At 35.7% G+C, this 15,292-nt stretch overlaps 3 protein-coding genes across 3 annotated transcripts; 1 reads left to right on the top strand and 2 right to left on the bottom strand.

Annotated features, from left to right (window-relative positions):
• The first annotated feature begins 3,478 nt into the window (after positions 1-3,478).
• Positions 3,479-7,747, top strand: LOC140864549 (putative ribosomal large subunit pseudouridine synthase SVR1, chloroplastic). The gene is made up of 10 exons (XM_073268807.1): positions 3,479-4,009; positions 4,709-4,788; positions 4,978-5,078; positions 5,168-5,240; positions 5,349-5,442; positions 5,554-5,602; positions 5,716-5,866; positions 6,589-6,645; positions 7,117-7,169; positions 7,268-7,747. Exons 1-10 carry the CDS (start codon positions 3,523-3,525, stop codon positions 7,326-7,328), a joined length of 1,206 nt encoding a protein of 401 aa, XP_073124908.1. The 5' UTR covers positions 3,479-3,522; the 3' UTR covers positions 7,329-7,747.
• Positions 7,748-7,870: 123 nt separating this feature from the next.
• LOC140864550 (uncharacterized) lies at positions 7,871-11,505 on the bottom strand. The gene is made up of 5 exons (XM_073268808.1): positions 11,367-11,505; positions 9,440-9,641; positions 8,962-9,049; positions 8,513-8,579; positions 7,871-8,305 (listed from the first exon to the last, which is right to left on the bottom strand). The coding sequence occupies exons 2-5, from the start codon at positions 9,582-9,584 to the stop codon at positions 8,252-8,254; spliced, it is 354 nt and encodes a 117-aa protein (XP_073124909.1). The 5' UTR covers positions 9,585-9,641; positions 11,367-11,505; the 3' UTR covers positions 7,871-8,251.
• A 1,353-nt stretch (positions 11,506-12,858) lies between these two features.
• LOC140866426 (probable cysteine protease RD19D) lies at positions 12,859-14,579 on the bottom strand. Its single transcript, XM_073271412.1, has 4 exons — positions 14,097-14,579; positions 13,646-13,765; positions 13,307-13,550; positions 12,859-13,170 (listed from the first exon to the last, which is right to left on the bottom strand). Exons 1-4 carry the CDS (start codon positions 14,574-14,576, stop codon positions 12,899-12,901), a joined length of 1,116 nt encoding a protein of 371 aa, XP_073127513.1. The 5' UTR covers positions 14,577-14,579; the 3' UTR covers positions 12,859-12,898.
• Positions 14,580-15,292: the final 713 nt, after the last annotated feature.

Genomic DNA, 15,292 nt, shown 5'->3' with positions numbered 1-15,292 from the left:
CCAATTGGCATGATCGATTGGGACATCCTGGTTCAATAATGATGCGAAGAATTATTGAAAATACACATGGTCATCCATTGAAAGACCAGAAGATCTTTCAGAATAATAAGTTTCAATGTAAAGCATGTTCTCTTGGAAAACTTATTATAAGACCATCACCAACTAAAATCCAAGCAGAATCACTCATATTTCTTGAACGTATTCAGGGTGATATTTGTGGGCCAATTCATCCACCATGTGGACCATTTCGATATTTTATGGTATTGATCGATGCCTCCAGTAGATGGTCACATGTATGCTTATTGTCAACTCGGAATGAGGCATTTGCAAGATTAATGGCTCAAATAATAAAATTGCGGAATCAATTTCCCGATAATACAATCAAGAAAATAAGACTTGATAATGCTGGAGAATTTACTTCCCAAACTTTCAATGACTATTGTATGTCAATGGGAATTACTGTTGAATATCCTGTTGCTCATGTTCATACACATAATGGATTAGCTGAATCATTGATTAAACGTCTACAACTGATTGCTAGACCAATGATTATGAGAACAAAACTCCCTATTTCTATATGGGGACATGAAATTTTACATGCTGCGGCATTAATTCGCATCAGACCAATTGCATATCATAAATTCTCCCCATTGCAACTTGCATTTGGTAAAGAACCAAATATTTCTCATCTAAAAATTTTTGGATGTATGGTGTATGTGCCTATTGCACCACCTCTACGATCAAAAATGGGTCCTCAAAGAAAAATCGGTATTTATATCGGTTATGATAGCCCATCAATCATTCGATATCTTGAGCCTCAGACAGGCGATGTGTTTACAGCACGTGCTGATTGTCATTTTAATGAAGAAATCTTCCCAATGTTAGGGGGAGAAAAGAAACACAACGAAAAGAAAATCACATGGTATGTACCATCATTGTTACATTTGGATCCAAGAACCAAACAATGTGAGAAAAATGTACAACAAATTGTACACTTGCAAAGAATTGCAAATCAAATGCCAGATGCATTTGCAGACACAAAAGGGGTAACAAAATCATATATACATGCTGTAAATGCCCCTGCTCGAATTGAAATTCAAAAAAAACAAATTGAAGACACTCATGATGTCATAAAATGCTTGAAGCGTGGAAGGCCAGTCGGTTCCAAGGATAAAAATCCTCGAAAAAGAAAAGGAATAGAGAAACACGATGATCATAAAATAGAAAATGGTGTTCCAGAAGAAACACCTAATGATGAAAATATTCTGTCAGAACCACAAACTGACAAGAATCGTGAAATCTCTATCAATTATATTAATACTGAAAAAATATGGAACCGAAAAGATATAGAAGATATTGATGAGATATTTTGTTATAATGTGACATGTGACATCATAAATGAAAATGAGGATCATGAACCAAAATCTTTTGGTGAATGTAAAATTCGTCATGATTGGGCCAAATGAAAAGATGTCATCCAGGTTGAATTGGATTCGCTAAATAAACGTAATGTTTTGGACCTATAGTCCTCACACCTAAAGGTGTAAAACCTGTTGGATACAGATGGGTTTTTATTCGAAAGCGAAATGAGAAAAATGAAATAGCAAGATCTAAAGCTAGACTTGTTGCACAAGGTTTTTCTTAAAGGTCTGGAATTGATTATGAAGAAACGTATTCTCCTGTTATGGATGCAATTACGTTTCGATATTTGATTAGTTTGGTCGTGCCTGAAAATTTGAAAATGTGTCTTATGGATGTTGTTACAGCTTACTTATATGGATCACTTGATAGTGATATATACATGAAAATCCCTGAAGGATTTAAGATGTCTGAAGCACAAAAGTTCAAAACCCAGAGAATTTTATTCTATAAAATTGCAAAGATCATTATATGGGTTGAGGCAATCTGACCGAATGTGGTATAATCGGCTAAGTGAGCACTTGATGAAAAAGGATATGTAAATGATCCAATATGCCCTTGTGTTTTCATCAAGAAAACAACATCCAGATGTGTAATTATTGCTGTATATGTTGATGATTTAAATATCATTGGAACGAATAAAGAAATTCAAGATGTTATACTTGAAAGAAGAATTCGAAATGAAGGATCTTGGGAAAACCAAGTATTGCTTGGGTTTGCAAATTGAACAAAAAAAATGTGGAATTTTTGTTCACCAGGCAAATTATACATAAAAGATCCTTAAACGTTTTAATATGGATAAATCAAATTCATTAAGTACTCCAATGGTTGTAAGATCATTAAACATAGAAAAGGATCCATTTCGTCCATGTGAAGATGATGAAGTTATTCTTGGTCAAAAAGTACCATATCTAAGTGCCATTGGTGCCCTTATGTATCTTGCAAATTGCACTAGACCTGATATATCTTTTGCTGTAAATTTATTAGCAAGATTCAGTTCATATCCAACAAAGAGGCACTGGAATGGAATTAAACATATATTCCGTTATCTACGAGAAACGACTGATTTGAGACTTTTGTACTCAAAAGACACCAATCAAAGTATCATTGGTTATGATGATGCTGGATATTTATCTGATCCACATAAAACCACGTTCCCAAACCGGATATGTATTTACTCGTGGAGGCACAACAATTTCTTGGCGTTCACAGAAACAAACACTAGTAACAATTTCATCAAATCACGCCGAGATTATTGCGCTACATGAAGCAAGCCGTGAATGTGTTTGGCTAAAATCAATGACACAACATATCCAAACTTCTTGTGGATTATCAGTAAACAAGAATCATGTGACGCTGTATGAAGATAATGCTGCATGTATTGCTCAAATAAAAGAATGATACATCAAAAGTGACAGAACAAAACATATCCCCCAAAGTTCTTTGCATACACTCAAGAGCTTGAGAAGAATACAGATATTGATATCTGTTACATTCAATCAAGTGAGAACTCATTAGATCTCTTCACAAAGGCGCTTCCTACGGCAATATTCAGAAAGCATATATATAATATTGGGATGCGAAATCTACAGCGTATGTGAAGAATCGATCGTATTAACATGAGGGGGAGTTTACGTGGCTGCACTCTTTTTTTCTTGCTATGGTTTTTATCCCACTAAGTTTTTCCTAGTAAGGTTTTTAACGAGGCAGTATACAAACACGTAATATCACGATCATCATCACAAGGAGGAGTATTGGAAATTATATATTAAAATTAGATTGAAAATTATTGTGATGGTGATGTGATGATATTTTAATTTTTGATTATGTAATGGATGCCATATTTATTTTTGGACATTTCTCAATTGAGTATCTATAAATAGACCTCAGAAGATTTTATAAGTATTTGATTTGATATATATTTTGAGTTTTAGAGTTTTTAGTTTTTACCATAAATTTTTACTTTTCACAACAATATATATATATATATATATATATATATATATATATATGTATTATTATATATCATCGTCTAGATATCTATATAATTTAATTAATTTTTACTATATCTGCAGCGTTAGTCCGTTGCCAAGATAACCGCTAATGGCGGCGGTAGCTGCTGCAGCCGCCGCGTTCACAACCCTCCGCATTTCCAAACCCACCGTCTTCCCACGCCGCCGCTTCTGCACCCTTGTCACTTCCTCTCTCTCTTCTGAATTCAACATCACCTTCGCCCCACCCAAACCCAAACCCATTACCCAGCTGCCGGTAACTCCCGGGGCTGACTCGGACCCACCGGGATCGTTTATTTCAGAGCTCGGAGAACAGCTATATATCCCATGGATTGTCAGAGACGAGAATGGAAACCTCGCCCTCCAGACGACGCCGCCGGAGCATTATCTTCGTGCTATGGCGGAAACGAAAACCCAGAAGAAGAAGAAAAAAGTCGGTGGTGGTGATGTTAAAAGTGGTGACCAAGTGAAGCAGTCATCTGTGCCGCCGAAGTATTCTAAGGCGGCTCGCAGGTTTTATAATGAGAGGTTTCGCGAGCCTCCGCAGAGACTGGCAAAGGTTCTTGCAGCTGCAGGAGGTAAGAGTAAATTTATTTTGTCGCGTCCAGTGCTATACATTGTGCTTTCTGCACAGTAAGTTGCTTCGCTCATGTCCTCAATTGGTTGTGAATATGGTTCAAAGTTTAAGCTTCGATGTAATTGCATTGCGAATTATATATGAAACGATATTGTATGATTTTTAAAGCTGGAAAATATTGGATAGGGGATATACTTAATTGATTGTTAATAGTTCAAATATTAGGCATACATATTTTATATACAAAAAAACATTAACAAGATTAAGAACCTCATGAGCCACTCTCGAGCTTTTGAATGATGTTATGTTAGCCTAAGCTCAAGCTTGGCAGCAATCGAGCCTGAGTCTTGTTGCTTGTGAAAATACTTGGTTCATTTTGTACCCTTAGAGCTAATTGATTGAAAGCACTTAGATGACAAAAATCTTTGGACTGTCGGACTCGATGAAAATTACATAATTCAAATAAAATATAAAAGATTACTGATGAATTTTTTAGCAGAAAGGTTTCTTTGTTGTTATGAAGCTCCTAACATTCCATATAGACCTCCGAATTTCATTAGATTTTGCACAATTTTTTCAGCCTTTGGGATTTCTCTTATTGGTTATGATAGGTGTGCGAAGTGATATGTCATGCTGTTAAAGACGTTAAGACTTATGATCTAGTTTTTTTAACTTCGTTTACGGCATGAAAATTTGGTAGTTGCATCGAGGAGAAGTAGCGAAGAGCTGATTTTTCAAGGGAAGGTGACTGTCAATGGTTCTGTCTGCAACACACCCCAGGTCAGTCTAAAGTCGATGTGAGCGGAATCTGAAAAAGTTACATATATTTGGCTCCATAATCCGTTTTGTAATAATCCAATGAAATATTTTGGCATCTCATATTATCTGGATTCTGGTTATTAAGTTGTCAAATTGTGTATGGACAAACTATGGTGTGCATTTGATTCTGAATACTGATCTTGTGAGCAGACTAGAGTTGATCCTGGTCAAGATGTGATATATGTGAATGGGAGCCGTCTGGCTAAGAAACTACCTCCCAAGGTTTATCTTGCCTTGAACAAGCCAAAAGGGTTTGTCATCTACATGTCTCACTTCTCACACTAGAATTTAGCTTCATAAGTTTACTGGTGAACTGATGCAAAAATAAAATTATTTGCAGTTACATATGTTCGACAGGAGAGAAGGAGACAAAGTCTGTGATTTCTCTATTTGATGATTATATGAATAGTTGGGTACGAGAGATTGCTCAAATTGTTAATATTTTAGGGACTTGATGTCACGTGAACTGTTTCTTTTGGACAATTTTTAGTGGCTTTGAATGTCTTCTTCTTTTTTGTCAGAATAAAAGAAATCCTGGGCTTCCAAAGCCACGACTCTTTACAGTTGGTCGCCTTGATGTTGCCACGACTGGGTTGATTATTGTGACAAATGATGGTATAGTTATTTGAATAATCTCATATGAATAATTGATGGATTACACATTGTCTATCGGCTTTGGTATGATGAATCAAGTATGTGGCAGTGATGGTTTATGTGGTGTTACAGGTGAATTTGCTCAAAAGATTTCACACCCTTCATCTAATTTATCCAAGGAGTAAGATTTACTTTAATTTTCTTATTTCACCTTGTCTCTTGATTTCTCCAGGGCAGATCAGTGGCTTGTTATCAAATGAATGAAGCTTGTACATATAATTTTGTTGATTGCAGATACATTACAACTATTGATGGTGAGGTCCATAAGAAGCATTTATTAGCCATCAGCGAGGGAACTGTCATAGATGGTGTCCAATGCACACCAGACGTGGTGGAGCAACTGCCCCAACAGCCTGACATTAAAAGGCCTCGACTTCGCATTGTGGTATTCTTCCATTTCATATTATATTTCTTCATCTTGCTGCTTTGTAATCAATCCTCCTTTTTTCCTCATCTTTTGTGCGTCATGGGTGAAAACACATTATTTTCTGTGAGATACATTTTCTATATTCAGCTGCTATGCAATTAATCTGCCCAAGAACTCATGCTTGGCAAAATATCTGAAAGATAAGTTAATTATCAAAAGAGGAATTTTGCTCTTGATTTTCAATTGTTTACTATTTAGTATTTGTATTTTACATGTACGCTCCAGTAGATATCTGTAGATCTCCTGTTTACATACTTGCAGTCAATTGTCTTACGTTATTTCTCCTGTTGGCGTCTTAATATTTTCATAACTGGAACGAGCATCCCTCGAGTGATTAACAATGCTTATTGTTTTTGAATTATGGTACGTGTAGTTTGCCTAATTTTTGTTAAGAGATTCAAATATTTTTTCACGACGAATTGGTGAAAAGTTAATTGTGAGGTAGCTCAACAGTAAGAACAGCGGTATTAGACTGTATATATTGGCATCCTTGCAAAATGCCTATTCACTTTTCCCTTTGCCTATGCGTCAATCAAAGGAATAACAGAAGCTTGGGTTTGATCAGTTCTCTAAGTCCACCAAGATCTTGGCATGTCAAACACACTGAATAAGCTGTCTGTTTTTAGCTTTTGCTCTTAAATCATGATGAAAGGTAAACTTTTGTCCCTTTCACTTTGCAGGTTCATGAGGGAAGAAACCACGAAGTTCGAGAACTTGTTAAAAATGCTGGACTTCAGGTACATGGGACAGATTTACGGTTCAAAGATTTGAATCGCGATTTTATCATCAACTATAATTTTGATATTAGCAGCAAGAGGTTGTTTGGTAGTTAGTATCATATTTAAGGTCACCAGTTTGATCATCACAAGTCTCAAGTTAAAGCAATTATTTGGAGAAACAACACAATCGCTTTTGTTGTGCTATGTTGATATTCATGAGGTGGCACAAGGATCGTGATGTTGTGTTTCGGTTATCATAAAATCAAAAAAAAATTGAGCATTATATTTGTACACGTAGCGGTTATTGCTCGCTAGACCATTGTGAAGTATGGTCACAAACACATTATCTTATCATCCTAGTCTTCTTGCCATTTTCCGAGCTGATTACATTTGACGTGGGTAGCAAAGTGGTTTTTATTTGTTTCTATATGCTTTTCCGATTAAGCGACGGACATTCCTAACAGTGATAATCGTATTTCCTTGTTGCAGATTCATGCTCTGAAACGTGTACGAATAGGTGGTTTCAGGCTTCCAGATCTCACGTAAGTTCTACTCATCCTGTTCTAAACTATGTTCTTTTCCATGTCTGATCTGTATTTTCTCGAGTCCTAATATTATGTTACCCCGACTCCTGGGTCAGTTTAGGGAATCATATGGAACTTACCGCAGCTAACCTAAGAGCATTGGGCTGGAAAAGTTGATAAATACGCCAGTAATGAAATGAAGATCATGGAATTTTTCCAGACCAACAAACCTACATTCTTGCATAAAATCATCTTAATCTGCTGATCGTTCCAGCAAGCAGAGGTTTGATTGTGAACTCTTTGGGGATTAGAATTCTGGCCATTTAAGTTCTTGCGGAGATGGAATGTGCACCGATGATGGTTTGCATGGAAACCTTTCATCACCCTGAAATTCCCATGGACGACGCCAAGGTGATAGTGAAGTTCATGTGGCAATGAAGGCGTATATATACACACAGTCCCTGAATGTGTTTTCTTTTAGAATTCTACATTTGTTTTTGTGGCCTACAACTTCTCAAGTGTCAGAAGTGTTTTAACCTGGATGTACCTATGAGCATCCTATGCACATTCTACACTGTTAAATAGTGGTTAAAATATAGCAATGCACAAGATATGTTGATTTTTCAGAGGTCAAAAATCGAATGGAGAAAATAGTTGCAACACAAGTAAAATTCTACAAGTTTTGAAAAGTCTGATTGTAGAAGGTAACATGTATGATATGAAGTGCTAAAGTCATGCCCTTTACCCTTTCAACGCTTAAAAATAAATCAAAATGTGATTCATTTTCTTGATAAACAATTTACCATTTACCAGCTACGATTTCTATTCAAACAAATCAAGTAGTTAGCTCTTCTAAATTTTAAGAAGGCGTACTAGCTACTATGTTACAATATTAGGTTACAAGCCTGACCTAAGCAAATAATGTTACAACAAGAACCTGAAAATACAGCTGAATCGGCCCTGATGCTCGTCTATATTTCGTTCTTGGATACATGAAGGGCAGGCACAAGGGAGTGCAAAAAGTCATTTCTTGAACAATATCCACATTTGCTTTCCAAGTAAATACTTCCTCGAAATAATTTCAACTAGTTCAAGATTAACTAGTCAAAAAGGTCCTCATCTTGCCAGATATCAACCAAAAAGTCGACCATCTCCTGCAAAATACATGGATATGCAATTCATCAATGGAACGTTTTCCCTATGTGAATCAAATAATTATGCAGCCATAATTAGAGCAACACTCAAATGGATGGAAGAGAGGTAAAAGTTGATCAAAGTGTATCACCTGAGGTAGGTGATGAGTAAATGTGCACGTAAAATTCTCAAATGAATTTGATGGTGTCTGTGCCAAGGTAACTTACAGTTAAGGGGATTGGCTCTGAGAAAGGGTCGTTGGTGGAGAGTAAGTCTTCATAGGTCATGGACCAGCTGCAAGAGCAAAAACACTGAGTAAGAGTCCACCGCGATTTTTGAACCACAAGAAACTGAAAATTCATGGTATCACAAAATGGAATTCTGACAACCTTTCCAGTTAAAATGTTTTAATACAACAAATCTCAACTATTTTGAACCAAAGACTTGCTTGATGATCTTCATGAGCATATACTAGAAAAGGTGCCCTGTCATTCTTCAATTACTATTGCACCTGAAGTGCCAATAAGAAAATTAATTTCATTTTTAGAATGTTAATGCTACTGACATGCAAAAGTCACATATGACATGCCATTCAAAATCTGGTGAAACAGTCAAACTTGAATCAGCCATATATGACATGGGTTCAAACATTTGGGAGAAGAAATATTGAGTTTACCTTATAATTGGATCCTTCGGTATCCTTTTAGGTTTCTGAGATAAATCTCCAGTCCACTTTCTTCTGTTCTCAGCCCATGCAATTGCAGCTATATAACATGCACACATTATATGCCTTATACCACCGGTTTCTCAATTTTTAGTCTCTACACAGTTTGTCAAACCAGGAAAAGAGGCAGATTTTTTTTTAACTTTCATCTCTATTCAACAAAAGAAACAAAAAAGCAACAGAATTGCGATTACGATAAATGAAAAATTGAACCCACCGAATATAAATGAATCATCGATCATCTAGTACCCAAAAGAGAAGTTCACGTTTCCAACTTTTCCAAAGATAATCTCGAGAATAATCTATACATTCTATTTCCATGTGTTTAAACAAAGAAGGACGAGCAAGGAAAGTGAAACAAGATGGATATTTCTTTAGATTGTGTTGCTTTCTACTCTTTAAACAAAAAAAGCTACCATTATAGACTCACCATGATTGACAAACACAGACGAATTCATATTTTTCTCCACTGGCATTTTTGGTTGATTGGCAGGTGTAGAATTTGCCAAAGGTCTCTTCTCATTGGAGTGGGATGTTCTAGTACCAACTTCCATCATATCTTGACTCAATAACATCCCCCTTCAAGATGAAAGGAAATTGTCTGCGATAATTTGATTTCCTTCCTAATCGACCTAGACAGGAGCACAGGTAATCCAACTGATATTAAGAATCATATTGGCTGACCAACACATGGCTTGTAAAGCCAAGTAAAATAACAAATTTTGGGGTGGACAAAAAACAGAGAGACTCTAGAGTTAATTTGTTTCACATCGAAAGTAGAATTTAACAATTACAAAAATGTGTAGAAATCAACTGTTAGTTTAATATAAGCTCGTACGAATGAAAGTTTCTGATCTCTGAAACATTATTTTCCAAGACATAAAAAAGTTGTAACTAGCAAAAACAAACTCGATACAAATAAATTTCCATTGATACTCTCCAGAAAGTGAATCCTGTAAACATGACGACAAACTGAAAATGAATTACTTTCTCATGATAAGATGTTATATGTGTTCAGTTCAGAGTCAAAACTAGACAGAGGTTTCTTTAAAGTCATCCATTCAACTAAAAAGCATGCATGTTGTTTAAATGGTCGGAAGTTGTAATCACTATTGTAAATTCCTTTGAAACTAAAACCCTAGTTTTAATTGATCCGTAGAAGCCCCACAGAATTTAGCACTCTTGGTTTTCAATTGGAAACTTTTGTGGTACATATTTCAGTGAAAACATGGGGACATTAAGAATTTTAAGCTGGTGGCAATAGTTATAGAAAAGAAAGTCCCCATGAAACGCTTGTTCATTTCATGATAAAACATGCTAATATTTTTTCTTTCTCAAGTGAGACAAAAGATTTTCACTTGAGGGGCCTATAGTTACTACAGGTAAAGAAATATTATCGTGCCTCCTAGGATCATTACCCACCGATGCCCTGTATCATGTAACACCATCCCATCAATTTAAAAATTTATTTTCCACTAAAATAAACCGAGTTAAGGAGCAGCCTTAACAAAATCAGAGAACCTCAGATTCTGTCTTAAAACTCAGCCATTCCTCTTAAATTGAAGCCATGAACCATGTAAAAATGTATTGCCTCATGCTCTTGTTTCATAAAGACAAAACCATTAGAATTTCTAGCACTCACATCTCAACCATTTACCCAAAATGTAAAGTATGCGTGGAGATGATAAAATCAACTGCACATTTACAAAGATAATAGATTTAGAGTATTCTTACTACCCATTTTCATATAAAATCCCCACAATCATAAGCAACAGGGTTGGAGCCAGAACTTAGGTCAAAAGTTGAGTCATGTACATTATTCCAAAATCTAGATATCTTCGATGCTAAACATAAATTTTTACTACTAGAATTGGAGGGAGGGGGGCTGAAAATCCCTCTGTATTCCGTCGCTATAACCAAACCAGCAATGACTTCAGACACCTTCCATATAGTATCTGTGAAACAAGACGATCTGATGCATTTCAAAGTTGTATTCTTAAGAAATCCCTTAAATCATGACAGGCACATGATCAAAACTACACCTTTTCCTCCAAAGTATAATATTTATATTCCATTCCTATAGTCAAAAACAAATTTCAGGAAACCAAAAACACACACAACCCATTGAGCCTCTCCCACAATCTCCAATCCCTTTCCATGTCACCAACTAAAACCGTCAAAACGATCACAACTTCCAACAAACACACACAATAAATAAATAAATAAAACCACAGGAAAAAAAAAACAAGAAAAGGGACAACGGAAATGCAAGTATAAGCATAAAAAACACAAGGACGAATAAAAAAAAAATAAAAGCCAAATAAAACAAAACGAAAGAAAGAAAGAAAATGGCATACCTTCGGTGGGCTTTGCTCCATAGGAAGCCAAATAAAGAGGAGAAGAGAGAGCCCTTTCAAGCGAGAAGGGTCTATATATAGGGAGAGGGGCACGAACATTATTGTGTGTGGAAGGTGGGAGCAAATGCAATGTCTTTTTCTCCTTGCTCTTATCGTATCATTTTTTGTAAAATTTCCCGATTCTGTCTGCGAGATTCCATGACCCGAGTCAGTGCAATGCAACCTCTTAGAAAGATCATAAATAATCTGCTTGTATATATATATATTTTAATTTAATTTCTCCAAAAATATGAAATGGGAAAAAATATATATATATATACTTTTTCGAAATATTAAATATATGTGCTCCGGAGACCATTAAATGAAGTCAACCCAAAACAAAAAAAAAATGTTTCATAAAACTGCTTAGTTGGTATATATTTCACAGAAATTCTCGTAACGCGATTTCATTATTTAATTTTGCGAGAATTTTTTTTAAAAAGGTAATTTTGTGAGAATTTTTTTTATTTCACCCGACTCTAAAAAAATATTATGTTTTATTTTAAAAATATTATTTTCAATTAACTAACTTTAGATATAAGCAATCCGCCTCACGGAAAATATACTTTTTGGAAATATATGTGCTTCGGAGACCCATTAAATGAAGTCAACCCAAAACCCAAAAAAATGCCTTAAAATTTATAATTTGAATATTATTATATGTGATGTAAAACTTTAACTAGTTGTCAACGAAAAATTATATTCTCACAGTGACAAAACCCAAAAATATTGAGGTTAAAAGTCGGCACCGTTTTAGGGGAAAAAGTTAATTATATATATATATATATATAAATTTAAAATTTTAATTATTTAGAAAAGAATTATCATCTATCATCTATTATTAAAAGCGGGGACTTCGGGTGGGCGAGCCATTTTGTTCATGATTCACGTGATGGGTCAGGAGTGTCTCCTAGCAATTTGTTAGGCCCACCTAATTTAAAAGTTTCTTGGCTTCAATTAATTTGAAGTTTCCAGTGGCAAGTTATTTGACATGTGATTTTAAATTTTCAGGTGGCAATATGCACATCATTTAAAATTAACAAAAACCGAATCATATTCCCTTTTGAAATATTTTTCATTATAAATATAAAAATAATGCTACATATACACAGAGTATTACACGTTGAGTTACACGATGCATTTGAAATTACATGATTATCCTACATGCATTTTTTTAAAAAAATTCTTAATAAAATGTAAGGATAATCATGTAATTTCAAATGCATTATGTAACCAACGTATAAAACTCCGTGTATATATAACATTACCCTAAATATAATCGGCCTAATTGTAATTGACAGGTCTCTTAAAAAAACCTACACATTAATAATCACACAACTCCAAATATACAATCATTTGATTAACATAAGGCGAAAGATTGCTAATTTGTCGGTGAATAACGTTGATTGATCAAATGAAATTGTATGATAAAACATTTATTAATCACCACAAAGTATGAGAGGCAACAGCACAAAGTTATAAGGGACAGTTTACTAGGAGGTTTGTGTTACTACGGCAGAAACCATGGTGTTCATGCCACACATGCCATGCCCTCTACACAAGCGATAGTAACCGTTTTCGCCCCAGCGCGACCCCCACGAGTTCTTGATAATCCAGTATGGCTTGTACCCAAGTCGAAGGATCGAGTAACCTCTCGTCCCATAGCCAACGAGGAGAACGCCATGGTTGAGCCACTTCTTGCCACAGATCAAGGGGCAAGACACGCCGCCGATGTAAGTTTGCATGAACACAGCATTGATGCCAACTGCATATATATATATATATACCAAAGAGCTCTCATGTGTTAATTAATCTATTCTTTCGAATAGGAATTTTCAATTATAGGAGAAATCAATATAGATATCACCAGGAAAATGATCATACAAAATTAAGTTTACTACCAGCAAGCGGGCCGTGACGGACCAAATAAGCAGCAATCTGATTCTCATTTATAGGAATGCTGGTGAAATTCACGACTTTGACAGCGACTTTATCGGGTCGAAATTTGCATTCGCCGCTTTTCTCGGTATAGGGATACGAATCCTCATCTTGTATGCCTCCAGCCTCGATCAAATACTTGTAGGCATTCGTCATGAGGCCCCCCGAACACCCGTCGTCACAAGCACTCTTCTCCTTAGCATCACACTTCAACCAAATTAACATATCCAATATCTTAGCACGCATTAATTAGTATAATAAGTAAACGTACATATGATCTATATATATAAGGTGACTCTCACCGCGTGATCGCAGTCAACAAGCTGCTGCTCACTGAGATTCAAAAGCCTCCCCGTAGATAAGAAATTTGCTCCTTCGATTGCACCTGTGGTGCTAAACGCCCAGCACGAACCACACCTTCCCTGCACCAAGGAAATCGATTACGATCAAATTTTGTGTCTTTTATGTCATAAGTAGTTTACCATGTCTACTTTTAGATATATATATATAGCCACGCACATAGCATATATCCCAAGAAAGTAAAAATTCTCATATTTCATAAACTTTACACATGCATTTTATAGTTAGGGACAACTCTCAATTTCAAACCTGCAGAAAAGAACAAGAACACAAGATTTAAGAGGATTCAATTAATTATGTATATGATAATATCTGCACTCAAAATATAATAAATTTATAACCCTTTTTTTTTATTAATAAAAAAAAAATGGTTATATGAAATAAATCAATCACCTGCATCTTGACGTCAGTAACAGCACCGAGCTCTCTCCAGTCAAAACTCTCCGGCAAACCACCCACCTCCAACTCCGGCGCCGCCTCCCCACTACTCAACAAGGCGGCGGCGCCACCCCCGCCTTTCACTCCCATGCACATAGTCTCGAACTCATCCTCGGACAGATCAGAAAACTGAGTTACACCGTGGCTGGCGGTGGGGTCCATAGCCTGGTGCTCGGCGGCCCTTATAAGGTTAGCGGCGAAGATACCGAGGCGGCGCAGGTACTCCGATCTAGTAGGGTACTCTTTCCCGTACTCCTGCATGAAATTCTTGAAACGATGCTCCGCCGCCGTGCCCAGGAGGTGGTGGTTGGCGACGTAATTATCTGTGACTTGGAGGATATTTGGGTCATTTCCAAGGTCTGCATGGAGGCTCGGTGCGCAGGTTAAGAGTGCAACGAACACAGCATAGAGCAGACCTCCCCGTCCTCCCTCCATAGCTGTACCTTATCAGCTCCGCCTCTCTGTTTACTGGTTTTGCTGAATTTTAAAGAAATTATTAATGGCGGTGGTGAGGTGTAGTCAGTCAAAGGTTGAATGTGAGCTTATTATGGTCCCGTTTGGTTTCAAAAGCCAGAAAAAAAAAACACTTTTTTAAGTGTTTTTTATTTAATAAAATGTTTGGTTGACCAGAAAAGCGCTTAAATAAGCACTTTTTAAGTCAAAATTAGAGTTTTTTCAAAAACCAAAAATTATAACTTAAAAAAGTGCTTTTTTTTAAAAATATCTACCAAATTCAAACGGGGCCTATATCTCTCTATTATGCCCCTCCCTAGCAATCTCATTTCATTATAATAATTTTCTACTTTCTTTTTTTTAAGCTTCTTTTTTATATTCAAATGTTGATTTTGTTGAAATATATATCATTTGGCATATTATGATGTAGAAATCGAATATATCTAATGTATTAATATTTTTACTATATAATTAAATATTATTATGTAATTAGATTTTTTTTCATTTAACTTATAAAATCATTAATATTAAATATATTTAATGAATAGAAACAAAAATTGCATGTAGACAACTGTGTGCTTCAATTACATTTCATGTGATGCGGAATTAAGGTTTTATTCGCTGTTAAACAAAAAAGGATTTTATCTATGGCCTGAAGACACTTGGATAATTTTAGGTCATTTTTGTTTGATTTTTTA

Source organism: Henckelia pumila, chromosome 4 (genome assembly GCF_033568475.1).
Source record: "Henckelia pumila isolate YLH828 chromosome 4, ASM3356847v2, whole genome shotgun sequence".
NCBI lineage: Eukaryota > Viridiplantae > Streptophyta > Magnoliopsida > Lamiales > Gesneriaceae > Henckelia > Henckelia pumila.
This window is presented reverse-complemented; position numbering and strand designations above follow the sequence as displayed.